Raw genomic sequence first — 26,766 nt, forward strand, 5'->3', positions numbered from 1 at the left:
TGAAAAGGAATGCTGTATGTGAGTTCTTAATTGTTCTCCTTGCTCTCCCTCCCATCTGCCAGGCTCCCAAAAGCTCAGCAAAGTTGTCTTCTCTCTCCAGCTAATGCTGCATGTCTTTGAAGCTGTAATTTCATAAAACCTGGAAACCTGGTGTAAAGAACAGATCCAGACGAAGGTGGATTTGAAAATATTTACAATTGTATCAGTTCAGCATGTGACATGATTTCTCAGGTGACACTTGGAAAGGAGCATTACTGGCAATAAGCAGCCACTTAATGTTTGTCCAGTAACATCCAAGGTGCTTGTACAGCAGCATGATCATGTGCAGGCCATTTTGCTGTTTGTCAGTTAGCTTGTGCTTCTACTGCTGCCTCTGCAGCTGCAGAATAACCAAGCCCATTATAATCTTAATTTAAATAACCATTTTATGTCAAAGTTGGTTATATATATATATGTATATTTAATTGTATTTGCATATGGGTTACCTGTTCTGTAGCTACCTCTTACAGATCCTTTTGAATTGGTGGAGGGACTTGCAGGTTTCTACAGACCAAAGATTGGAATCTCAAGCAAGTGCTGGGCCTGAATTTTTGCTATGGCCATGCCCTTGCCTTGTATGACCACATCACTGAAGATTTTATGATGAGATGCATGGAAAGGGTTTTCAGCCCTCTGGCACCTACTCCAAGACAGTTTGCTTTGAGCATGAGTAGTTGTCCTAAATTTAGAGGCTTGTTACTTGTGTTGTAAGTGTTCAGAGGAGTGACAGGGCAGCAGGGCAGCATGCTTGATGTGGCATTTGTGCAGAGCAGAGGAGCCAGGTCTTTTGAGACTTGACCCAATTGCCTTTTTGAGAACTTTGAGAGGAGGCAGGTTGAGATGGGAAGAGCGCCAGCAGCTCCCTTTGGTTTCCTTTGCTCCCCTCTGTCTGGCCAGGGGGTCTGTGAGCACTTGCTGACCTGTTGTCTCTCTTCTGTGAGGGAAGATACTGCCTTAAGAGTGTTTTAATGAGTTGCCCTTCAGTGGAGGAGTGTGTTCTCAATAAGATGGCTGCAAGCTCATTTGTCCTGCTGATACCTTCCCTCCAGTTCCTTCAATTTATCATCTCCAGTATCTTTGATACCAGGACTTCCCATGTGAGCCCTGGGTGAGTCACTTCTCCTAAGGGCTGTCCTTACTCAACCCTTACTTTTGCTCAGTTGCAAAATCTCCAGGACAGGGACTTTCCTTGACTGAGGGTCAGAGCAGCCCCTAAAATGACAGATCCCAGGTGGGTGTTGGGGCCTTTTGGTGTGCTGCAGTACTGATAACCATTCCCAGCTTCAAGATGAGTGTTAGCTTCCAGTCTTTTGATCCAGGGCAGTCTCTACTCAAGACATGCAGAGTTGAAGGGTGTATCTGGTGTTTCTTCCAGACCAGCACAGGCCTGTTCCCCGAGTCTTTCTGTCTTGGCAGATGGCTTGGCATCTCAGTGTTAATGGGGTCATGCTGATGCAAGAAGAGGCCTCCATGGGACTCCTTTTGTTAAGCAATAGAGCAAATGGCTTCTGCTCTAATCTAAGTAAATTGCTGGTTTTTTTGGCCTAGAGAAGCTCTCCAAGTCGGGAAGGCACTTCTCTTGCTGCTCACAGTGCCTTTTGGAGGCCTTGCTCCAAGCCTTAGCTCTCACAGAGGTAACAGCTGGTGCTTGTTGTCTTCTTGTCTTTACTTACAGCAAAAGATTTCTCAGCAAAGCAGACAAAGTTGTGTGATGCTGCTGTACTGGGAGTGGGGGGCCAGCCTCTGCTTCCAGCAGGTTGGAGAGCCCAAAGGGGAGGGAGTAGGAAAACTGGGTGTGTTCCTCCTACTCTTACTGCCTGGAGGCAGGAAGTTCCCCACCTGCTTCCCTGCTGTTTTGTCCCCTTGCTTTCCAGTGACACCTGCTGCTCCACTCACTTTGATCTGTGCTTTGGAGTCAGCAGCTATGCTGGCTTTTCCTGGTGTGCCTGAGACCAGGCAGATAGAGGGGCAGTTGTCAGGAGCAGTCAAGGCTCTGCCTGATGTCTTTGGTAACTCCTTTGCTTTGCAGACCCTGGTGACTGAGGACATCAGGCAAATCTTGACTACTGTTGTGTGAATCTCCTGTAGTCTCAATTAAATCCTGGTGGAGAGGATGGTTGCAACAGTGTGCATGCAGTATCAGAATGCAGGATATTGCTGGGGCTTGAGGGATTGTCCCTGTGACACTTCCAACGTGGCCCTGTGGTAAATCCTCTTCTGTTGCAGCATTATGGGTGACTGCACTGGTTTGGATGTGGTGAGTTACTGTCTGCTAAGATGTTGGACTGTTTTTGTTCGAGGCTTGTTTTTTTTCCTAAGCTGGAATGTTGTCATAGGCATGGGGTGTTCATCAGGCTGCCAGCTGTGGTTTGAAATCCTTCTGTAGGTGAAGGGCAAGTCAGTGATGGAGCTGGAATGCGAGCTCAGGAATCCTCATTGCTAATCAGGAGTTTTGTTCTTCTTTTTCCCCTCTGTGGGCATTCAGGTAAATCTATACTGCACCACCTGCAGTTGCAAAGCCAAACACCTCTGCAACACATGCCCAGCCAGGGGACTCTCCTGTCCCCTTGTGGCACACAGGAGATGTTTTGAGGCGTTCTCTCATCATGGGGTCTCAGCATGCAGTTGCTCCCCAGTGCAGGGTGGATGTGGAGGCAGAGGCTCCCCTGTGTGCAGGGACAGTGCAGGCTGGATATGGGGGCAGAGTTTGCCTGCAGTTTTGCAAGGCTGCCAGCCTGACTGTTCTCACGGTGATAGGAGGGGGCAGGGGAGGAACCCATCCGGACCAGCCTGAGGGAAGCTGCATGAGACAGAGGTCAGTTGTGGAGGATGGGGAGGGACTGCTGGACTGAGAGCCATTGCAGGGGCTGTTAGGGAGGAGTGCCCTGCCTGCTGAGGCTCTGCCTCCCGTGCCTTGCCAGCTGAGTGGGCACTGTGCCAGCGAGCCTGTCCCTGGAGGGTGTGAGCAGCCAATGGTGCAGGGGGCTGGCATGGCACCTCCCCGCTGGTACTTTGGTCTTTTATCACCTGAGGCAAGGGGGAAGGCTGCCTTTGGCTTGGTGCTTTCACAGCCCAGAGTGGTACGGGTACAGCTGGCTGCTGACCACAAAGCAGGTGAGTTTGCAGCCCCAGGGCTTCTGTTTGGTGGCAGAATGGTGTGAAGGGGCTGTGCTGTCCCCAGAGCAGGGGTGACACTCTGTGATGGTGGAGAGCATTCACCAGCGTGTTTGGGAGCTGCTTTGTTTTCTTGAGGACTAATACCTTGCCAGGTCCTGCAAGGAAATTCATGGCAGTCCCTGCTTTCAAGGGCCTAAAGGCAAGCAGGCAGCAGATTAAATTGCCACCTCTTTTCTCTAAACCCTCTGTCCCAAACTGTCCTGAGCAGGCAAGAGCCAAATTGACAGCTTCTCCCCAGGTGACATTACCTGGTGCCAGCTCCCTTGTGCTCTTTGTGCCTGTCATGCATCTAGAAAGCAGTTTCTCTCGGGAAATATTTGCAGTTTTATTTTGCACTCCTTAAACCTTATTGTGATGACAGCTTTGCTCCTGTCATTAACAAAATTTGGCAGTGTCTGCACCTTCAGATGCATTTGTGCTGTGAAAGAAAGTGTGCTGATCCCAGAGGGTTTCTCCTCTCCCAGCAGGTACATGTTGCTGATTCCTTCCCCTTGCCATCCCTGACTGTGAATGGTTGTGTGGCAGTGTCCTCTTGACACAATGGATGCTGGCACAGCTTGGTTTCCTCTGCTCACCTTCTGAGCCCCGTTTCTTGACATCAGCTTCTCTCACTGGGGCTTTGAGTTTGTCTGCTCTCAAGACAAATAGAAATATGTGGAAGGGAGTCCTGACTTCCCATTCTGCTGTTTATTCTTAAGTCAAGGTTGTAGTTTAGAAGTTGGCTTTCAGTGACAGCTCCAGCATGTGCTGGCCTCCAGTTCTGTCTCATTCCTGTCTGACTGCCTGGCACAAATATTTGTGCTAGCATGAAATCAGGCATGGGAACACGTTTGGGTGTAGGGAGAAGACAGATTTGTTTTCTTCGGCCACAGCAGCAGCTGACATTTGCTAAAGGTTTTCTGTCAAACTGGCAGCCTGTGTGTGCTCAGATAAATCAGCATGTGCAGCAGCCTGAGCCTGAGAGGATGTGCTCAGCTGCACTGGGGCTGCTGGGGAGGGCATCTGCACATGGGAGTGCTGGCAGAGGGCAGAAGGGAAGAGCTGGCCTCTGGGAGGGTGGGGTGCTGCTGGCAGGACTGGGGGAGCTGGTGGACTGGGAGCCCACAGCTGGCTTGGAGGATGGCAACTGTGGCTCTGGCAGCCTGACAGGCAAAGAGCAGGAGGAGGGTGCTGTACTCAGCTCAGACTGGGGGTAGAGCAGTGGCATCTGGGAGTAGAGGTGACAACCCACATCTGTAGGGCAGTTTGGTGGCACTAAATGCAGTCAGCAAGGTCAGAGACTTGTGGGTAAGTTTAACCTGTTTCTGCTCCAGTGATGTCCTGGCTTGTGGAGATGTTGGGTGCCCATATTTCAAATCCAAGCTTACTGGTGTGATGCATTAATGAGACAAAATGAGGTCTGTGTGCTCCCCTCCATGCCTCACGCTGGGCTGTGATTCTCTAGTAAGCACTCTTCCTTCAGGTGATAAGGCAAAACCTGAAGGTTGAAAGTTCAGCCCCATGCCCCATGGGATCAGGAGAGCAGATACAAAGGTTGGCCTTCCTGGAGAAAGCCTCACTGTCTGATTTGTGTGGAACATGTATGGCAAGGCAGGGGAGAAAAATAGCACCACTTTGGTGGCTTGGGCCATGAGGACCAGATACATCCAGGATTGCATTGTGATACTTCTAGTGTGGCTGTTCTGTCACTGTCTGGAGCTGACTTCTGGGAGGTGAGAAAAGGGAAAGGCAGGACTGAGGAGGCTCCTGAGCCATTTATGTGTCAGCATGAGCTTCGGGCCATTTGCACCGCTTCGGTGTGCGTGTGGCTCTGAAACTAATTTGCCTGATCATTTTAATAAATGTAAAAGGGATGTCCTGGTGTGCAAGTAATGGGGCATTAATCCATGCCTAGCTGTGTTAACAGCACTCTAGGAAGGAAATACTCTCATGCTGTTCTCATTCTCTTAATTATGGGATGTTCAATTTAGGATCCTCTTCCATGAAGGCTGCTCAGCCTCTGGCTTTCAGGTGGCTCTCTGGTGACTCTTATTTCACTTCTTAAACCAGTTTCCTCCCAGTTCCTCAGCTCCTTTTACCATGCAGATTCCCAGTTCCAGCAGTGCCATTGTCCTGATGTTTAACCATACAAAAACTTTCTGAGGCATAGTACCTTTTTGGTGCTGCTGGCTTGTCTTCTGCCCCAGTGCAGGTCCGGATGACAGGTTTCCTAGGAAGATGCAAACTCTGCTCCCTGACACTTCTCCCACGGGAAGCCTTGGAGCTACACCCTGCTTGGCTGCAGATGCTTGCCTGCTTTTATGTGCAGTTTTTGGCTCCTGAGAGCACTGTGTTCCTGGGAAAATATACTTAGGTCTTTATTTAATCTCTTTCATTTCTAGGTTAAATGTATAATGTTTTTCTGGATTTGTTTTTTAAATGTCCTGTAAAATTCCCAGATTTCTCTTCCCAGCCAGTTTTCCCCCCTCTTAGACTGCAGAACGGTAGCAGCTCTTTTCCAGCCCTGGAAGTGACTGGGGTCTGGCTCAGCTCAGAAACTCCCTGACCAGGCCACTGGAGGGTTCATCATTCACCTCTTTTAAGGGACTCAGAGAGTTCTGTAGATTACAGCAAACTGGTCAGATAGAGCTTGGGGTGACTTAGGGTTTGTTTTGCAAATGATCATTCGTTGGAGCTCTGTTTAAACAAACAGAGCTCAAATAAGCTTTCCACTTCATTGCATTAAAATCCCTTAATTCATTAAAATCCCCTGGCCGCAGACATTCAGGCCTCTGCAGTGCCAGGTGCTGTTTAAACAGTTATCAAGTGCTGGTGTCTGCTGTAAAATGATCACATTGTTCACTTCCCGTCGCTCGTCCGCGAGTTGAGTGGCTTTTGTTAGGGGAGATGATACTAGTCCTGGTATTTGCTGGCTGTACAGCCAGCACCAAGGAAACCTGTAACTTTGCCCAGTTTTATACCCAGGAAGGTTGTTTTTGCCCTGTCTTGCTGTGCAGCCGCAGCAGGAGCATCTGTTCCCTGGTGGAAAGCATCAGCAGTTTTCCAGCTGGATCAGACAGCTGTGGAAGACTCTGTAGTTACTGGGCAGGTGGGGAGCTGAAGCCAAAAGTCAAAAGAAAAAAAGGCCAGAGAGAAATAAACTCAGCTGTCCCAAGCCTCTCTTGGTGCAGAGGGACTCCATTGCCCTACTTGTGTCAGCAGGTAAGAAACAGCCCTGTGATGTATTTGTGTGTCCATCTTGGTCTCTCACTCTTTTGGCTACCTGGCTGTGCTGAATATTGGCAGCCTTGCTGTCTTTCCTTGCTGTTGCCCTTTGTGGTGGATGTCTGTCCTCCTGAATGCCCCTCTGCATGGAAGGGTGCAGCAGAGGCAACAAGGGGGGTGTTTTGCCAGAGCAAAACTGGAGCAGGCTGTCAGGACCACTTGGTGCATGTATTTTGTCAGGCCTGTCTCGGTAACACAAGTTAATTGAGTGTGTAGACATTATCAAGTGAGTTTTGATGATTCACAACTTGTTTATGACAGGGTTACAGGCTTTCAGCTACTGGTCTTCCTATATTTTTATATTTTTGTCTTATTGTGGTTAATTTGATAGAAAATTAGATTAACCTAAACCAAGCTGCTCTTGTGGACATGCATATAAAGCACATGTAATGAAGAGTGTAAGTGATTTTCCCTTGAAAAGTGCAGACTTAGCTGATCTGGAGCTTTTTAAGATCTGCAGCCACAGATCAGTTGGGATCAGGTGAACTGTCTGAAGAGGGCCACAGAAGGTATAACAGCATAGTGCAGTGGGTGAGGTTTGTGTGCAGTGTTTTGAGGAGGAATGCCTTTCCTTAGGGAGCTCCCTGTGCTGGTCTCTCACAGCTCTAGTTGAATGTGGGGCTGCAGAAAAGGCATTTTCATCTCATGTCCAAGAGTGGGACTGTACAAATGGTTTCATGCTGTCCTGTCCTTGGCATTTGATATAAAAGGAGGGTGACCTGAACTCCTTCCCATACCTGTTTGCACCTTCACTAGCTCTTCACACTTTCAGGGACCTTCTCTTCTCAGGAATGCACTGAGAGCCAGAAGTATCTCCAGAGCAGAAGTGCTGGCCTGTAAGCCCCTCTGTTGCATGTGAGATTCTGTGTGGCTTAGGAAATCTGCAGTACAGGAGCAAATTTCATTCCAGAGGGAAAGGGCAAAGGTACTTCCTTTGCTTCTGGCTCAGCATCCAGGTGGCAAGTGAAAGGCAAGAGGGAGGGAGTTGGCTGAATACTGCTGAGACACGTCAGAGAGCATAGGGCATCTGGTTCCCATGCTGCAGGTGAGGAGATGAAGGCATCTCCAGAAAGCTGAAAGTTGTGGCCACTTCTGAAATTTTCTCTGGTGTCCAGATTTCTTTGTGTGGTGACTTCTAACGACTCTCATTAAACAGTAACAATTAAGAGTCTTAGAACTGACTCCTGCAGTCTGGCAGAGCTGAAAGGAGCGGTCCAAAGGGCAAAGTGGCATCAGTAGCTTGGGGAGGGAGAGGCATTGCTTAAAAAGCAGTATTGGCACAAGATTGAACATGGGCTGTCTGTTTAAGCTTGGAAATAGGGGAAGGAAAGTAACCTCTGGAGGAGCAGTGTTTTGAAGGCTGTCCTTTGGACACAGCATGTATGTGTTGAAGGGAGGTGCTAAAAGTCTTATGATGACACTTGACTCTCTTGGGCTGCCTGGGTGGACCTGCTGAGGGTTGGGGATGTGCATGGTATGGTGTGAAATGCTCTCTGAAGTTGGAGAGAAGTGACAGACATGGCTGTTTCCTGGCTTCTGGGCAGAGCTTGTGCCCTGCCTGGCTGCTGCCCTTCCTCATATGCTGCTAGAGCCTGATGACCTTGGCAACTCTTCCCTCCATATGTCCTTGTATATTTATATTTACAGACATACATTTATAAGGCTCCCTCTGGAGCTCAGTCTCCTCTTTGAGGAGATCAGGTGCTCCCTTAAGTCACTTGTGCCTCAGCTGTCCTAACCCTACAGCCTGCCTGCCAAGGAGCCCCTGAGCTTCAAGGAGAGTATAAGTGTCTCAACTTTGTGTTCTTGGTGTCTTTCTGTCCTTTCCCAGGAGGAAACTGAAGTGAGAAAGACGTAACTGAAAAAGAACGATTGGAAGGAACAGATTCATTTCTTAACAAGATCAAGTTTGAATTAAATGGCTGATAAACAGATCAGGTAAATTTTATTTTTTTTAATTGTGCTTTAGGTTTTTCTTTTAAAATCTTTCAAACTTATTTCCATTTGGGATCCAGGAGGTTGGAGGAAATCACCTGATCACCTCTTCCAGCCTTTAACGGTTTTGATTCTTCTTCTCCTTTCTTACCTGCTTTTTTTGAACCTTCTCTTATTTTGTGTGTCTGTCATGTTGTCACATCTCTGCTTTCCTTAGTTCTTTTTTCTCATTGCCTTTTTCTTTCTACTCTCTGCTTTCTATGCTGCATGAGTCTGTTCCTTTTGTTTCTTCTTTCAAAGGTTACCCTGACCTGCTGACTTCAGCTGCTGGCATCAAGGGAGCAAAGCCAGGTCCTTGACCAGCCAAGGATGCAGTACTTGTGAAGACAAAGTCCACGTAGCCTTGTGTAGCCTTGTGCAGCCTTGTGCCCTTACTCTACAGAGTCAAGGCTTGAGTGATAGCAGGAATATGAAGTACCAACAATGATTAAGGACACTTATGTGCACAGTGGAAACTTAAGAGTATTGGTTCTGGTAAAGGCTGGATTTGAGTTTTCCCTGGAAATGAACGGGGATTCATTTCCTGGGAAGACACAGTTCTACCCTTTGCTTCCTAAAAGCTGTATCAGGTGGATCTGCAAGTCCTCCACATGGGATTAACTTTTGCTGCTTGTGAAGTTGCCCCAGCTAAGTGACTCCTACATGCTGTGAGATTCCTGTGGGTTTTTTCATGTTGCTTTTCTAGCATCTACTTTTCCAGGTTAAAAGCTCAGGACAGGTGGGGTGAGTGAAACATGCAGACAAAGGGACAGGACTTGGCAGTCCCTGAATGCTGCAGGCAAGAGGGCTGTTCCTTCTTAGCATTTGCCATGATTTGGATATCTTCCTGTACGCCTGCCTTCTGCAAAAGTAAACAATCCTGAGCTGTGCTGATAAAAATACAGCATTGTGGAGTGTTTGTGTGCCAAGACTTGGCCATCATCCACTACCCAATTTGGAGAGCACTTGGAACTCTTCCAACACACCCATGAAGGGCATGCAGAGATTCACCTCCATGGATCCTGGCAGGTCTATGTTCCCCATAACCTCAGCAAAGCAAAATGATCAGACACCTGTGGCTATTTGACTTGGTATTTTGAAGGAAGTGGAGATGTGTCCTACAAGAGGAGATGTGTCCTACAAGATGTGCCCTGGCTCCTCCAGTGTGCTCTTGGGGGTGTGAGCAGGAGCTTGCTGGCTACAGGGACTAGTTAAAAGGGCTGAGGAGGAGCACTAGAAGAGGAGAACTGGGATGCCTTTATATCCCTTCTTGTATTAAACTGAGCAAATGGCTTCATTTGCATGCTAGCCAGCATTGTCCCCATTTCACTAAGCCCTGCACACGTAGGTAGTGAGAGGCAGTAGCTGTGCAGAAGCTAAATAGGACAGAGAGACCAGGCACAGTGGATTCTTATCCCTTGAGAGAGCAGAAAGCACTGATGTGTGAAGTGGGATGACTCAGTCACAGGGGAAATAGCTTTTGATTCAGGTGCAATGGTCTTTGTCTCATGTTCTTCTCTGTGCCTCAAATCCCTCACCTCTCCTGCTTTGCTCATCTCTCCAGCTGATGGGACCATGTGTCTGCAGTGGTCACAGGCAGCCAAGCCAAGGAGACTTGTTTCTGACACCCCTTAGTAGAGCAAGATTGATAGAAAAGACTAAAATCAACAGCAGTGGTTTGCTGCATGGTGAGATCAAGGGCATTGCATTTCTGCAGCAGTGCACGGGGAACTTAATCTCAGTGTCTCACTGGATAGTGCTCCATGTCCATCCCTGCAAGTTTCCCCCTGCAGTGTTCATGGCTAGATTCAGGTGTGATGGGAGTATTGAGCAAGGGTTTTGGCCCCACAGGCAGAGGGAGAGGCTGTCTGCAGCCTCATCAGATGATTCCCCTTTACTGCTGGGGTCTGGGCTGAAATTGGGGAAATCTCTTGCACTTACAGTAGCAGCAGGCAGGACCTTTGTGTCTGTGTCTCAGTCCCACCTGATATAAACCCTGGGTTGATTTCACTGTTGGAACAGGTTGAGAAAGGCACGTGTTTGCTTGTCCCAGGTGTTTCAGGGACACTTAGAGAAGTGATGACAGTGCTGAGGCTGGAAGGGGGCACTAGCTGTGCCTCACAGTCTGTGACCTGCCAACAGTGACTTCAGAGCTGAATTTGGGGAGGCTGAGGTAATCCTGTCTTCAAATACCTTCCTTGTCCATGGTGTCTCCATCCTGGGACACTTCTATCTGGTTTTTAACCTCCTCCTTCAGGGTGACTGTGGGTTAGATAAGGAGAGCACAATGATATGAAGTTTACTGTTTGAAGTTTTCCCATGTCCTGAGAACAAGTTCAGTGTAGGAGTTTACAGGCAAATCTATTCCATTCTCAGACTGTGGCATGCAGATCCCTGAGGCAACAGTCTGGAGTTGGTGAGGTCTGAAAGTCTGGCTCTGCACTGAGCTTGTACACTGATCTGGGCCTGCCTTCCTGAAGTACTGTGCTGATTTAATCTCAGTCAGCACTGTCTAGTTTGGAGTTGTAGGCTGAGCTCAGATCTGTCTGCCCATCCTTGGCACCTCTTCTTCCAGCTGTGCCAGCCCTGGGGCTGTGTGTGTGTTATATTGGCAGGTGTTGAGGAGGAAGGAGCTTTGGGTGCAGGACAGCAGAGGCTGAAAGGAGTGTGTCAAGGTATGTCAGTCCTGAGGTGTCAAGATCATGCTTAACCCTTGTGGACAAAGTCTTTTATATTTTTTCCATCCCTCATTTGTCTGCTTTCCTCAGGGACCCTTCAAGTTGAAACCTGCAGTCTTCAATCCTGCCTTTCCCTCAAGCATGGCTGTTTATTGATCCTCTCTGCATTTGCCCCTTGATGCAGATTGCTCTGGAGCGCTGTTGGGGGGAAGATGTTTGCAGGGCTTCACCCCAACGTGCCTTGGCCAGCCTCAGCACTGCTGCCTCTGAAGGGTAATGCAGTCTGTCCCCCATCCAGAGCAGCAAGTCACCACCATGAAAGGCAGCGTGCCAGTTCCCCCAGGGGGAGGATAGGCCTTGCAGGCTCACCCAGCTGCAGTCTAGGAGTGCTGTCGGCCACCAGCTTAATATCTGACACATCCTGTGTTCAGGGAGCCATATCCTGTGCTTTATTGAAGGGGGCTGACTCAAACAGGCTCTCTTTGTCTCTTTGTGCAGTGGTTTATTGAGCATGTAAGTGCAGGACATTTTTCTTAATTGAATTTGCTGGGAACCCATGTTTAGCTGATGTGACTTTCGCTCAGTGCCACTTGCAGGAATTCTCAGTGGGAACACAGCGGGGAGTGGAAAAAGCCCCGTGCTTCGGAAGCACGTGCAGTGAGCCAGGTTTTGATTTCCCCCAGAGGTATGAGCTCACGTCTCCACATCTGCAGCCCTGCAGGCTGCCAGCCCGGTGGCTTTGCTGGGCTGCTGCTTTGTGTGTGTTCCCCTGGCCCTGGGAGATGGGTCTGGAAGCAGTTTCCCGTGGCTGCAGCCATCTGCTCCATGGCTGCCAGCTGGGTGCTTCTGCTGGGCCATTCCCACATGATGGTAGCAGCTGATGTATCATGAGTCTCTCATTAGCTGTGATCTGATTGTGGTGCAGGAAAGTGTTTGTCAGTAAACCTGCTGGCTTGGATGCCATCAGGCCCTAGCTGAAGGCTGTCCGCATGGTGGATGGTCCAGCACTCAGTCTTTTCTCCTCTAGGGACAACAGAAATCCCCATGTCCTGGGCAACAGGATTTTTTCCTGCTCCTCGTAATGTGTGGGTTAGGTGTTTGGCTCCACTCCACTCATCAGTGGTTTGTGCTGATGGTATGTGCTGCTTTCTCTGCCTCTCCATATGCACAGCAGGAACCAAGCTTTGCTTTGCGGAAGAGCTTCCTTTGTGCTGGGGGGGACAGCCTTGTCTCACAGCGATGCATTAACTCTGGTCACACAAAAGTCCTCAGCTCTTTGCTCTTTCCCTTCCCTGATATTACCCAGTGCTAAGACATCTGTTTCTCTCTATCTCATCCCCTTGCAGTTTACCTGCCAAGCTGATCAATGGAGGGATAGCTGGGCTGATTGGGGTCACCTGTGTATTTCCCATTGACCTGGCAAAAACTCGCCTGCAGAACCAGCAGAATGGCCAACGGATGTACAGCAGCCTGTGAGTACTGCCCACACGGGCACCATCCCTCAGGGCTTTCCACAGGAGTCTTTGCACTTTGTTACCTCTTTCAGGTGAGCTCAGCACCTCTAGGAACTGGGCTGTCGTCAGGAAAGCCAGGGGACAGTCTGGAGCCAAGCTGTGCTAGAGCAGATAAAGCAAATAGGACAGCTCTTGAGGCTGCTGAGCTGAGCAGGGGAGTCCTCTGCAGAGGCACATCTGTTTGCATCCCTGGCTTGGGAGCAGTGTGTTCACTACTGCCAGGGCTCAGAACCAAACCACAAGGAATCCCAATCAACTGATCCCAAACACAAGGAGTCTGCTGAGCTGGTCAGGTGCCTGAGGGAGTTTCTGCCTCTGTTCTGTTTCCATTGCTGTGATATTGGAGATCCTTCCTTTGCTGTGTCAGTTTTAAAAAGAGGAAGCAGTTGCTCATTCCCAGTCTAGAGCATTGCATGTGGGCCTTTTGAAGGATCACAGGCTGACACATGCTATAGTTAGACCAGCCATCCACTGTCCAAAAGAACCCCAGCTACTGCACCTGTAGGAAAAGAAGGCACGAGCGTATCCAGCCCACCAAATTCACTTGGAGTTTGTGTCGAGCGCTTAGGGCTGTGTGTCTCCTGTGAGAATGGGTACCACACTTAGCACAAGATGCTTTATCCTGGGAACCAGAGACTTAGGCCTTAGTTTTCCAAAAGAATTTGTGGTATTGAGGGGAAGAAGGGACTGGGACTGGTGAAGTATGTCCTGTCCTCCTGCCACTTGGTTTAGAACTAGTGTAACCTGATCCCTGCTCCTCCACACCATCTTTTCTTCTTTCCTGCCCAGGAGAATTTGAGGCAGAGGGGGAATAGGAAGGAAATGCTGTCTCTGCTGATGGCTTTAGTCTCTGTGCCTCCTTGCTCTAGCTGATGACGTGAGCTTAGGCTGTAGGCTCTGGTGCTTCCCTTGGTTGTTCCTGTGCTCTCTGCTCCCTCCTGCACTGTCAGTGTGCCATGACTTTTTGGCAGGATGTGGCCGCCCATATTGCTTTGCATCCCCTTTTGTTGTGTCCTGCTCCTGCTGTAGATTGCTTCACCTCCCTGAGGATCATTTGTCCTCGTGACCTGACAGCAGGAGGAGTTTAGGCAGGTTGAAGAACTTGTAGGCACTCCTTGGGGCTGCATGCCAGGATGTCTCATGCCTGGAAGGGAGCTCGGTAGGAGAGAGGCTTTAACCTCCAGCAGTCAAGTGCAAGTCAGCTCCATAGCCAGGACTTGCAGTGAGATCAGGAGCTGTTGAGGAATACATAAGATTTACACTGTATATTTGAACTGGCTGCTTCTAAGAACAGGAAGGGCTGAGCTTTCCTAAGAAAGTTTCCCCTGTTACAGCAGTTTTTTTTTCTGGAAATGCTGTGTGCCCATCCATACTAGATCTCCTGATTACACCAATTACCTGGTGTCTGCTGAATACCCAAGAAAGGCAGCAAGTCCCTTTAAAATGTTAGCTCTCTTACTTTAAGATAGTATGCCTTACTTATGCTCAAGAGATCTTTGGCATCAGGGGAACCTTTCACTTTAAAAAGACAAAGACACTAAAGGACTTCTGAGGGATGGAGAGAGCTTGGCTTTTGGGCTGTGCTGCCCCAGGTGTGTTACTGTGGGGGTTCCATTTTAGTATAATTTTAGTTGGCTGCTGGCTCCCTTTTTCCAGGGAGAGAAGAACACTGGATGTAGCCTTGGCTGCGTCTTGTTCTGCTGCAGCTTGAGGGGCTTTCAGTGACATGCACGCTCTATCCTGATGCAGCAGGGCTGTATCAATATGGTGGGGAGCAACTCTTCTCACTCCTCTCCCTGCTGCAGCATCACTGGCTCGGGGAAAATGTGTTGCCTCCAGCACTGCATGCAGTGTCAGAACTTGACAGGAGGGATAGGAGGGAGGTGCACTGAGATTTCTGGGGCTTGCAGATGAGTTGGAGGGGCTGCTCAGAAGGAGATGAGTATGTGCAAGTTGCAGGGGCTAGGGTGGAATGTGTGAAAGATGAGATGCCAAAGGATTCAAGGAGTCCCAGCTGAGGGGAAACTCATTGCCATGGCTGGTAGCAATGCAAGATGGGCTCTTCACAAATAATTCTAGAACAGTCTTTGCCCATGGCCATAAAGCCCTCAAGGAAGCTTTGTATTTCCTTCTCTTCCACCTCAGCACTACTGCAGAGCTGAGAAGAAGTTTACTCCTTGTGTTGCCAAATCTCTTAAAAATGCATTTGTGTTTTAATCAGCCACACTTCTCTTATTACTGCTTAAAAGAGCCTTTTATTCCTTAAATTATGTACACATACATGCATGTGCACCTCTCCTTTCCTGTATGTCTAGAGCTAGTACCTGTCTCTTTCCAAAGATCCTAAAGGCAGCATTCCAGCTTCATGCAGCTGTGGTCCAGTGAGGAAAATTGCCAGGGAATCTATGCAGCTATCCTGAACTGTGACTTTGGATTTGCTAGGGGTGTGTGTCTCTGTGCCTTCAAAAGCCAGTGCTCTGCAGGGTTTTCCCATTTGTAGTAAATGTGTTTGCAACAAGGAAAGTGACAGTTTTCCCCTTGGAGCACAATACCCTGCCACGCTGTCCTCAGGGCAAGAGCCCATGTGCTTGCTGCCTGCTGTGGGACTTGATGTGTTAAAAGTGCATGTTTTAATCTTCGTGGGAGGCCACAGATGACTGAGTGTTCAGGTCATCTCATCTTTGTGTGCCTCGTGTCAGATTTCACTGAGTAAGACAAACAAGTCAGCATGGGGGGTTTGACCCCCCTCATTTCCCTTCCAGAGCTGGATTTTAAAATGTGCCCATGGGGATCTGCTTGTTAGAGCATTTCATGTGCATTTGCCACAGGGGACCCTGGATAAACAGCCCTTGCAGTGACACTTTTCCCTTTTGTGTTTCTAGAAAGCAGACAGTGTGTGCAGGGTGAGCCAGGGGTTTCAAAGCCCCTGTGACTCAGGGGTTGAAATGGGACTCAGAGGTTGAAATGGGACTGAAGGGGTGAAATGGGACTCGGGCTTGAACAACGGCACATTCAGAGGCTGATGTCGTTCCCATCTCAGCTGAGGGTTTTGCTGACAGAATGTAAATGGAAACCACTCCAAGAAATTTGTTTGTTTTTCTCTGCACTCACCCACCTTTGAGGTGCTGTGGTTGATCTCCCTCTGTTGTGTTTGCAGGTCTGACTGCCTCATTAAAACGATTCGGTCGGAAGGCTACTTTGGCATGTACCGAGGTGAGTACAGCTGAGTCAGGCACAGTGCAGCTTTTGCGTTGGAAGCACTGGTGTGTAAGTAGGAGGAAAAGCTCTGTTCTCTGGCATATAAAGCAATAACCTGGCAATATCCTCGGAGGTTGAACAGTGCAGCTGTTTCTAAAATAAACTCCATGCAGGTGTCTATTCAGATACCTACCACTGAGGACTTGAGTCCTCCAAATGACTGTTTTGGTGTTAAACCTTACCACTTAGTGAAGTTCATCATTACTAGCAGGCTAAGTGAAGCTGCTGGACTTTGTGTCAGGACTGTATATTATATTTCCCAGCTTGGGCATGGTAGCTTTTGACAGAGGGGCAGTAGCAAACCAGCTCTTGAAGTTCTGTGGTTAATGATTGAATTTATGTCAAAACCCTCCACCAGCACGGTCAGGTCTGCTGTCTCAAGCATGCCCAAGTGCCCTGTTCAAGCATTAAGACAAGCTGCAATTAAAAAAAAAAAAATTAAAATAACCTGCTCTTCAGAAAAACTCCCTTGGGATGGTAAGAAAATCAGAGGTTGGCTCAGGGTGGAGCTTCACCTGTTTGGTTGCTTTGTGCTGACCTGCTTGAAATCTCTTGGCTCCTTGGTTCAGGCTGTGTATTACAGCAGTGAGTTCTTCAGCTGACATGATGCCTTTTATAATTTAAACACAAAATCCCTGTAAGTTTTTAAAGATTTTGAGGAGAGGAGGCCAGCAGGCCAAATTCTGACTTTACTTGTAGCAGAGGAAAACATGGAATACCTTCTTGGCTTGCAGCATGCTCCAGCTGGCTTCATTGACCCTGAACTCTGGTTCATTCTGTATCCTGATAGTCGCCTGCCTGCACATGCAGTTTTTATCTGGGTGCTTAGATAGCATTCTTGGTGGCACTCAGTCCCTGATTAAGCCTGGTTCAAGTTATGCTGCTGTGATTAAGTTGAGTCCTTGCTCTTTGTTTTTTCAAGCAGAAGTCCAAAGATGCTGGCACCTTGCTCTTGGCACATGTAGTGTTCCTTGCTGCTTCTTCCCTGCTCCTAAGGAAACAGGCATTGTGGCTGGCCAGCCCAGGAGCAGGCATTGGATGTTCAGGCAGAGTCTCTTGCCCAACTTCCTGGTGGGTGTTTCAGGGGAGTGTGGTGGATGGCAGGGATGGATTGGCTGCTTTGCATCAGCTTTCCTGGGAGCAGGCAACAAGACAAAGAACCTCAAGGAACCCTGGCAAGCTCCATCCTCAATGCTAGCTATGACGTGTTCCCCTTTGATTTTTTCCAGAATCTGGCTGCTGCTGTGTTCCTAGCCAGGATTTTGAGCTTGTGTTAACTTTGGCTGTAAATGTGCCCTGGCAGGCTGCTTGGCAGGAGGCAGAAGGAGGAAGCTGGTTGGGGAAACTTACAGGGGAGACTGTGGGACCAAGAGTTTTCGTGAGAATCAGGACTTTTGGGAGAGACAGCTTAGTCCTTTAAGGCTTAGAGTGGTAGAGAGGATGTGGATCTCCAGGCCACTTGTCATCCCCGAGCAGAAGGGTACAGAGGGTTTTGCATACCTCTTTCTTTTCCCGACCTTTCCCAGGTCTGCTCAGCTTGGTCCATGTCTCTAACTCTGTTCAGGGTGCTGAGAGTTGATTGAAATTACTTCTGACTATTAAATAGGGAGCTGGGTTGGAGAGGCCTTTTTTTAATAGCTCCTTCCAGAAAATTACAGATGCTTCAGCATGGCCATGGTGCAAATGTGAGTAGTTCCAAGAGCAGCAATCCTGGTCCCTGTGCCTCAGTTCTGTAAGCTGACATAAGCAGACCTTCCCACCCTCTTAGGGAGAGGGTTGGTGGGTAAAATACATCCAAGGTCCATGAAGATTGTGCGAGTTCTTTTCTGGAAAGAAGGTAAAGAGATATCTCAGCCTTGCAGACAGAGAGAAATGGAAATCAGGTGGTGGGATTGGTTCCTGCTCCCTCCAGCTGTCCTAGTTCCCCAGCAGAGTTTGCTGAATGACTCACAAGCTCCTATTTGCAGGCTTTAAGCTGAAATTGGGAGGATTATATCTTAATGTGCTAAAGTAGCAGCTGCTGCTCCCCATGGAGGAGTCACAAGCACGTCACTTGTCCCTGCAGATCCTTTGGCCTCTGTCAGAGGACAGAAAGGGTTTGTTTGGGCACAGCCATTCCTGCTGGGGTGACTTCAGGGCTTCTTCATGTGTGAATCAAATCTCCTCAGTGCAGACAGGAGAGTGGCTTGTGTTTGTAGAATGCTTTTCTGCAAAGCACCTCTTAATATATTTGTGTGGGCAAACAGCTTTTGCTTTGTATGAGTAGCCCATAGCAAACTGTGTGATGTATAAGGCAATCCCAACATTTCTCTCAAGTTCTTCCCCAGAATTTACAGGGATTCTTGGATTTGTTTGGGACAGGAAGAAGAGGAGTTCCCTTTATTTTTTCCCATAATGTCTGTATAGCAGCAGTGCCTTGATGCTGGATGGTGCTGTCCAGCCCTGTCTGTGCTCAAGGAATTGATGGTGCACAGCCTTAAAACATGATGCCAAGTGAATGAATCCATAGTGCCTGTGGGCTTCTGGTCCCCATGGGCATCAGTGATAGGGGATCTTGGGGAGATGCTCCCTCAGCTTCCTACTGCAGTCCAGCCAGAAGCCACCTAAAGATCCCAGCATGTGTTCTGGGCAATCCCAGTGCTGCTTGCAGACCAAGTGTTTAGCCAAGCTGGCAGGAGCCAAAGGCCCAGATCAGGCTGAGGAAGTTCCCTTTGCTGTTGGTGACGTTTGGAGGGTAGCTGCACTTAGCTGCAGTAGTGTGGCAGCCTTCCCTGGCCTCTGCTAATAATATCTCCCAGTGCTGCACTGGGGATGACTCAATCTCCCTGTTATGTAGGTTGCTGGTGGTGTATAAGGACTTCTGTGAGAAATGTGTTTTAATAAAAAATCAAGGCTTGGTGAGAAGAGGGCGCCTACAAGTTTAGTTGGCAAACAGCTAGTTTTGCCTCTGGTTGATTTTGTTCTTTGTAGTGCTTCCTTAATTATTTACAAAAAGCTTTGGTTTTTAATGATTCCTGTTTCTTTTTCCATTCTGTTTGTCTGTCTTTGCTTGTGGTACATGTAGCATTGCCTGTAGGCCAAGGTTGGCTTTAGTTAGGGAAGTACCCATTGGCATGGGTAGAATTGAGGAGATTTTACAAAAAGAAGAAAATGCTGTGGAAAGCATACAGCCAGCAGCTGGAGTATCTAATATCTCCTCCTCCAGTAAATTGAAGCTGTTATGGATTATTCAGGACAGGGATTATCCATTCTCTGCTAAGCAGCTTTACTGAAAATATCAAAGATGTAGGAGAAAACTCAGGTTCATTAACTTTTCTCCTGTATATGTTGCGTGATTTTACCCTCAGCTTTATTTCCAGTTGAAGAGAAACTTCTGTGAAAGCCTCTTGGTTCCTAAGGAAGTCAGAGTGTGGAAGTGTACACACTTCTTGTGTGCCTTTCTTGCTTGACAGTTTGGAGTTTGTTTGCTTTCTTTAGTGAACCCTTTGCACTGGTGTTAAGAGTAGCAGCTTTATGCTTTTTTCCTTTCTCTTTTTGTTTTTCCAAGGAAAGGGTTATTCATGCTGTGTCAGTGTACAGGTGTTACACTTCATAGCCATTGGGAGTGTTGTTGCCAACTTGGCCTTTGAGGGAACACTTCATGGGCAGCCACTTCCACTTAAAATGAGGCTGTGTGGATTTGCTTTGTAGATCCTGATATGATTGGCATTAAAAGGTGGATGTGGAGTGTGAAGGTTCTGTGTGGCTTCTCTTTGTGTACAAGAGCCATGGCAGAGGGGACATGATGTGTACGAGGAACATCAAACTGAAGCAGCACAATCACTGGTGCCCTTAAAAGTTTGCAAAGGACCAGAAGTGTGAGAGGCCTGCCCTGCTCCCTACTAGTTGATTTGTGTACTGTGAAAGATGATGGCATTTGTTGGATGAAACAAATGACAAGTGTGGAATGAATGCATTGCTTTGGCTTGCAAGAGGCTGCACTACTCTGTATTTCCTGCAAAATCTGAACATGGGAGTTGAAAAGGGGGAAGATGTGTTGGGCTGCCCAGCCCCATGCAGCAAAGGCTGTCTTTTCTTGCTGCAGTTTTCTGAATAGTGGAGATGTGTCTTCTGAGCAGAGGATGTGGAGCCAAGGATTCCTGTGTTCCACTCCCTGTTGTAGTGGTTCCAGAAGTCCCATTGTGACTTTGCATCCTAATCTGAGGAGAGTCCCCCTAAACCTATGTCTTTCAGCTCTTGAAGGGAGGGGAGTCCATCCCAAGGAATAAAGGATTGAGCTGACTTTCTCTAGGTGTTTTTAGCCCTTATAGCTCCTGTCAACTTGGGTGCAGAGGTCCTGAAAATGAACCCCACCACGTCTTTGGAGCCGCATGGGGGTACAGGCTTCTCTGGCTGCTTCCCTTTGGAATATGAATCTTTGGGTTAAATTGTTTAAATCTCAAAGATAAGCATAAATGTCTGTACTTGTGCTTGTTCTTACAAAGGTGTTCTAGGCCATTAACCAATCTCAAGTGGAGCTCCTTTGGAGGGCTTGGAGCTCAGTACATTTCAGTGCAGGTAGGGAGAGATTGAGGCTATAGGATTTAAATGGAGGGGAATGTTCTGGAGTGTTAATCTAATGGTGCAAACCTCACTCTGCTGGGAAGTGACTGGCTCTTCCCTCACCCCATTTCCCCCAGGGCAGCTTGAAAGCTGCTCCCAGCAGCACTGATGTTGCACTAATACCGGTGTTGAGGCCCACAGCAGCCAGCCAGGCCATGCAGGCCTTTCATTGTGGCAGGCACAATACAGGGATTTGCTGTTTGTTGCTACTGACAAAAGGGCACTCAGGCGGGTGGGGGATGCAGGGAGCCAAGGCTTATTTACACCCCAGGTCCCCCAGCAAGCCTTGCCATGGAGCTCAGAGGGGAATTTCTGTGTGCTGCAGCTTGTGGTGGGCAAAAAGCCACTTCAGCGGTGGCTGTTCTGGGGGTGACACCCAGTGGTGACACACAGGGGAAGCCACTTTGCTCTAAGGGCTGGTCTAGAGCTGGTTCTGTGCAATGAGCCAATGAGCCAGGTGACTTCAGCCAGCCTCCAGGTCTTTCAATGGCTCTGCCTTTGCTGAGCTGCTTAGAATTCCAGCTGCTCTGGATTTTTGGGATTTTTTTGGGAGGAAGCTGGGAACAGATCCCTGCTTCGAGAAGGCGTGGCAGGGGGTCTTTTGCTTCTCAGTATCACAAAATATTTGCAAAGGAGTTGGGACTGGTTGTTAAACCATCTTGTACTCCTTTTCTGAAGGTTTGATCTACATCCTTCTGAATTCATAGGAGTGCATCCTTGGATGAGAGACAGGGATGCATACATACATGGTGGGAGGTAGTAGTGAAGCTGAAGAAATTGCAAAATACATATGGCAAATGGAGTAGAAACACATCTGGGGATGTTTTCACAAACTCAAGGTGCTGGGAGGCAGAAACACTTGTTAATTTTCAGTAGTGTTTTGTATTTCTAAATCCCTTTGGTGCACTGGGAGCTCTCATCCTTCTGTCTGTGGTTTTGTGCAGAAGTTACAACACATTCCTGAAAGATCCAGTTAACAATTCCATTATTGTCATTTTCCAATGGCCTTTTTCTCTTTTCCTTGCCCAGGGGCTGCAGTGAACCTGACTCTAGTGACACCAGAAAAAGCCATCAAACTGGCAGCCAATGACTTCTTCCGGCATCACCTCTCCAAAGATGGGTGAGTAGGGAATTGACCTTTGCAGTCAGCTTGAAAGACACCAACTCTTGCAACACGTCTGGTGAGACATCAGGAGAAGGTGGAATGGGACAGTGCAGTGACTGAAATATGAGTTGACCTTGAACAGCTCAGCTGGTGATTACGTTCAGGCTAAGGATGCGATGTCTAAAATGGGAAGCATGAAGCACTCCACTGGATGACTGCTCTTTACTCAAGCTTCTAAAAATAGTCCCAGATTTAAGCCAAGGTTAGCAGATCCAGAATGTGTAGTCTAAGTATTTGAGAGGAACCCAATGTCACTGATCATTGCTCAAACAGTTGCTGGGAGGACTCTTGTCCTCAGCATCCTATTGGATCCTCTCATGCTCCTTCTGGCTCGAAAAGGTATCAAGTCAAGTTCTGTAGACCCCAAACTTAGCACCCCTCTTCTCCTTTTGTACCTTGAAAATAGTTTTAGAGAGGTGGTAAATCTGAATTAACTAAGGGCACTTGCAGCAGCTGACCTTCAAATAAATGCTGAAGGAATAAAATTACTGGTTCAGCTTGCAAGTGGAGTTTGGTTCATGTGAATTAAATGTGAGTAAAAGGCATAAGCTAGAGAGGAGCTGGATCCTGAATTTTTAATGCTGCTTTCACCAAGATGTTTCCAAATTGCATGAGAAATAGTTGTGTCTCCCATCAGAGAGAGGCCTTTCCCCAGCGGCAGGCAAGGGCATTGTCTCCAGTCCTCAGTGACAGTAGCTAAAATGACAGCCTGCTTGGGATATGATCCCAGCAATTCCCATTAACAGTAATGGGGTGGGGCCTCAGTGAAAATGCAAAGCTCAGCACAATTACTGAGCTTAACAATTACCCAAAACATATCACGTCAGTCCTGGCTGCTGCAGATCAGTGCCTCAACAACTTCAGTGGACATTGTAGACTGACACAGATTGAGAATCCATTTTTTCTCTGTACCTTTTCTTTCTTTTTTTTTCTTTTGTTCTGGAGTCCTTTAAAGTAGCAGCTAACATATGTCTGTGTGACTCATCGGCTCACAGCTCTTCGTGATTTTCTGACTCAAGTCTTTGAATAGTGTCTCTTCTGTGCTCCGCTCAGACAGTGGGAGGTAGTGATGTCCTCTACCAAGTGGTGTGTCTCATCCCTGCAGCAGACAGCCCAGCACACCTTGGTGTACTGCAGTAAACAGCAGCTCTTTGCCACCACCTACAAAGTGGGGGCTTAGTGGCCTGTGCAGGCCCAAAAAGGTGCCAATCTGCCACACCTTGTACTGCCACTAAGGGAATGGTTCCATGGAAGAAATCAGACTAGCATTGCAACATATTTGGCATTCTGGGAGAGCAATCACTGCTGTGATGTTTCAGCCATTAAAAGGGGACATGCCTGTCAGTTGTTGTCCTGCACCAAGAGGTAAAGGCTTCCTCAGAGGACCAGTGTGTGATTGCCGCAGTGCTGAGTCCAACTTTGAACAGGTCTTTGAGTAAGTTGGGTGCAGCTGTTTCCATGACCAGCTGAGGTTTTCACTCAGACCTCTTCCAGTTTGACTCTTGGGTCACTAACTGGTGCACACATGACATAGATGATATGCTGCACTTAATTCAGAATAAAGGAGCTAGAGAATTTTTCCAAGAGCAAGACACCATGTTCTCCTAAATCTTACATACTGATGGGTCTGGCACTACAGTGACCTAGAGCAGGAGCATGATACCACCCAGGTAGTGGGCAGTCTTTGTGTCTCAACACAGAGCATTTTAGTTCCTTTAGAGAAAAGAGACATTGGGCCACGGTTAGGTGACAAGAGCACCCAGCAGCATGTGGAGTCAGGGTCACTCATCTCATTTAACCACCGTGGGGGGATTGGATGAGTGAAATCTGGTCAGCTGTGCTCTTGAGGGTAGCCAGTGTGAGCTGGACAGAGAGGCAGAGCCTTGATGATGTAAGGTATTTCTACCTAGAAACATCACTGCAAATATGATGGGAAGAAAAATACCTTGTAGATTTGTTGTATCTGGTACAGGCTATGAATGTGGGATCTGCTAGTTTTCTCCCTTGGGATGCTTCTGTCCCATCCTCCCCAGCTGCCTTGGTAAGATGGGACAGGATTAGCAGTGCTGGAATTTAAAGGCCTTTCCCACCCAGGACCCAACAGGGTGCATATCTGCTGGCACATCACAGGGCTGGGCCACCTATTTCACAATTCCAGCCAAAGCCTAGTTATAAACAACAAAATAGCTTGGGGTTAGAAAGGTGAAGTCTGGAGCTGCCTGGCACATGAATATGGTTTCATTTCTTGATGTGTAATTGCATGAGTCAAGGTGATACATTGGGCAAAGCACAGTGAGGGGGTGAGGATCAATGTAAGGTTGGATCAGCAAGATCTTGGTTCAGCTCCCTCAAAGTCCTTTTTGCACAAACCAGTCTGTCTGCTGTGTATTTTCATAGATGCTGTGCCCTTGGGTCAGTATCCCAAAGGATGCTCTGACTCAAAGATGCTGAATTCTTCTAGGCCTGTTTACATTGAATGCCTTTGTGCTAAGCATGTAGCAGTTGTCTTGCCTGAAATATGTTGCACGAGTTGGTAATCCTTTTCTGATAAAATATGCATGTTCTACCAGTATTTGCTGATTAAAATATATGGTATTAAAATAGACCTCAATGTGCAAGAGGAGGAAGCACGTGTGGACCAGAGAGAGTGTGGCAATTCCAGCATGACTCAAATGACTCAAAGTAGCCTCAAGTTAAACAACAGCTTTCAGTGTGCATTAATGTATTTATTTTTATCCTTTGAAAAACTTTGTGTTGAAATTGCTTTTAAACTGCCAGGATAAAAAAGTGGCATGAAGCCTATTTTTGAAAGGCCTGACTGAAAACAGCACCTGTGGTGTAGGAAGCTCCTGACTGCGCATTGCTGGAAGAGTATTTTAGGGATGTTATCACTACGGGTTTGTGCTAGACTCCCTTTTCCCTGACTCTGCCCTTGGACACTGCTGGGGGTAGAGCACTGGGGCAGCAGGTCCTCACAAGGGATCTCATGTCCTTGTTGGTGCAGCTCTCTCCTGAGTGTGCAGGTGTGTGTTCCTGCAGCTCTCTCCAGCCTGAGGCTAACTCAGGGAGGCACTCCTGCCTGTACCATGCTTTTCCCCTCCTTATGGTGCAGGGAGCATGTGTGCTTACAGGCTGGGGGATGTCATTTCTGCTTCTTGGCCAGTTTCTATTTCTTTGCCAGTTTCTATTTTGATGTCAAGGCCATTATGATAACCTACAGCTACAGCTTTTTTGTTTTCTCAAGAAACAAAACTGAGTTGGTCCTTCCAAGCTGTCCTGGTCATTTAGGAGTGACAAAGGCCTGAGTGAGTTGTGTGTGTGCTGAAGACATGCTTGCTATGCTGTGGAGGAGAGGAGGGAGACTGAAAAACCTGAAGGGTACTCCATGACCATGATTGACAAAGGTGATAAGGTCAAGTGATTTCCTGTGATGATTTTGACCTAAGAGCTTCTGTAATTCCCAGGAGAAGAAGGTGGGCCACATAGGAGTCTCCAGGCAGGTCTTTGTTCCTGTGTCTTTCTGTGGGGAAGAGTTTTCACTAGGCTGGGGAAGGCAGAATGTGGAGAGAGGGGAAACCAGGTCTTCAGGCTGCTGGAAACAGATGGGATTTTTTAAAACTCTGGCTTTTTGAAGCTGCATGTGTTGAGAGACTCAGTTTCATGGCTGCTGTTAAAATAGGAGTGGCTTCATTATCCAGAGCAGAGGATGTGAGGAGTCACCAGGGCTAAGTGAAGTGCTTGACTATGAAGCACTTGGGTATGAAGCTGAGAAGGCAATTTAGATTGATAGTACACCAGGATTTAAAGTACATCATTGACTATTGGGTACTCAGTGTGTGAGGCCTCTTTGATTGATTTAAGTATTACCTGCTTTTTATATCCTCTTTGAATCTGGGTGTTAAACATTTCATAAACCAGTTCCTTTTAAGTGTTCTACAAAGTTTTGTGTTTATCTCCAAAGTGTGGAGTGCCAGGTAGCTGTTTTGTTGGGCATGTGTTTGCCAGGTTTTGTTCATTTTTCATGTTCTTGGTTAAATATTCTGCCTTGGCTGCAATAAAGTGTCTCATGCCTTCTTACATAAGCAATTTGTTGCTCATAAAAACTTTCCAGTGTCCCTGGATGAGTTTCCTGCTGCTCTTCTCCAAGGTGTTATTCCCTTACTCATCCTGTCCTCTTTAATCTTGACCTTTTTTTGTTTGTTTTCTGAAGCAAAGGCTGGCAATCTGCTGTCTTAGCAGCTCAGATTCCTAGGCAGACCAGCATGACTGACTTAATTCTGTCTCTGCTGATGCTAGAAAATTTTCTTCTATTCTGCTTCCTCTTGTCTTGTATCTTTGCACAAGGAAGAGAAATAGCCAAGTGGGGACAAGTGAGGTATTTTTCCTTCAGTCTTGTGCAGTTGTGGAGGCTGGAGCTTGTTGTCCATTGCCTTCCCAAGTGATATATGACCCCAGGGCTCTTTCCTTCATCTGCTCTTCTTTCAGGCTCTCCTGAAATACTTGGACCATCTCTTCTGTGGCATGAGTTTAAGTATCAATTGCATGGATGATCCTTGAGCTGCAGAACACTTAGGCTGTAAAGTGAGGCTTTCAATTTAGGAAGAAGGAGTGCTGCTGCTAGTCCTGGTGCTGAGCTGTTGTATCACCCTGCACAAGACTGTGCTTAGTCTTTCTTTGGCACTTGTGTGCCCAGGCAGCCTCTCCTGCAGTTATCCACTGGATACTCAGACACCTCTTCGGTGTAGGTAGCCCTCATCCAACTCACTGAGACTTGGAACTGGGGAAATCGCTCCCTTCCCCTTGAGGAGACAGGAGCTGATCATGTCACCGTGCCAATTCAGGAACAGCTGTTTGGGGAGAGCTCTTTTACTTAGCACACAGAGGCCAGGCAGTTACAGTGGGTTGAAACTGTTGACATCAAAGGTCAGCCAAAAAGTAAATGCACTTTCACCTGTTAATCTGGAGGGAGATAGAGATGTGCTGTTTAATCACAGAATGCACCCATGGGAGGAGCATTGTCCTTGTCATCATTCCAGGCACATGTCTTGGGTTGAAACATGGGTTGTGTCTGTGTTCAGCATGCTCAGTCGTGTTA

General features: G+C 47.7%; 1 protein-coding gene across 5 annotated transcripts in view; it reads left to right on the forward strand.

The window, feature by feature from the left end:
* The window catches only part of SLC25A22 (solute carrier family 25 member 22), a 52,127-nt gene that overhangs the window by 14,884 nt on the left and 10,477 nt on the right, over positions 1-26,766 (forward strand). For 3 of the 5 annotated variants that reach the window (XM_059474678.1, XM_059474682.1, XM_059474680.1), the window contains exons 2-5: positions 8,312-8,418; positions 12,479-12,604; positions 15,804-15,859; positions 21,536-21,626. In XM_059474678.1, coding sequence (XP_059330661.1) covers positions 8,399-8,418; positions 12,479-12,604; positions 15,804-15,859; positions 21,536-21,626 — 293 coding nt within the window. In that variant the 5' untranslated portion in view covers positions 8,312-8,398. Of the gene's footprint in view, positions 1-3,102; positions 3,154-6,395; positions 6,418-8,311; positions 8,419-12,478; positions 12,605-15,803; positions 15,860-21,535; positions 21,627-26,766 lie in introns of those variants that run through there. The other 2 variants (XM_059474679.1, XM_059474681.1) reach the window with 2 other exon arrangements.

The sequence above is a fragment of the Ammospiza nelsoni genome, chromosome 6 (assembly GCF_027579445.1).
Source record: "Ammospiza nelsoni isolate bAmmNel1 chromosome 6, bAmmNel1.pri, whole genome shotgun sequence".
NCBI classification, from domain to species: Eukaryota; Metazoa; Chordata; class Aves; order Passeriformes; family Passerellidae; genus Ammospiza; species Ammospiza nelsoni.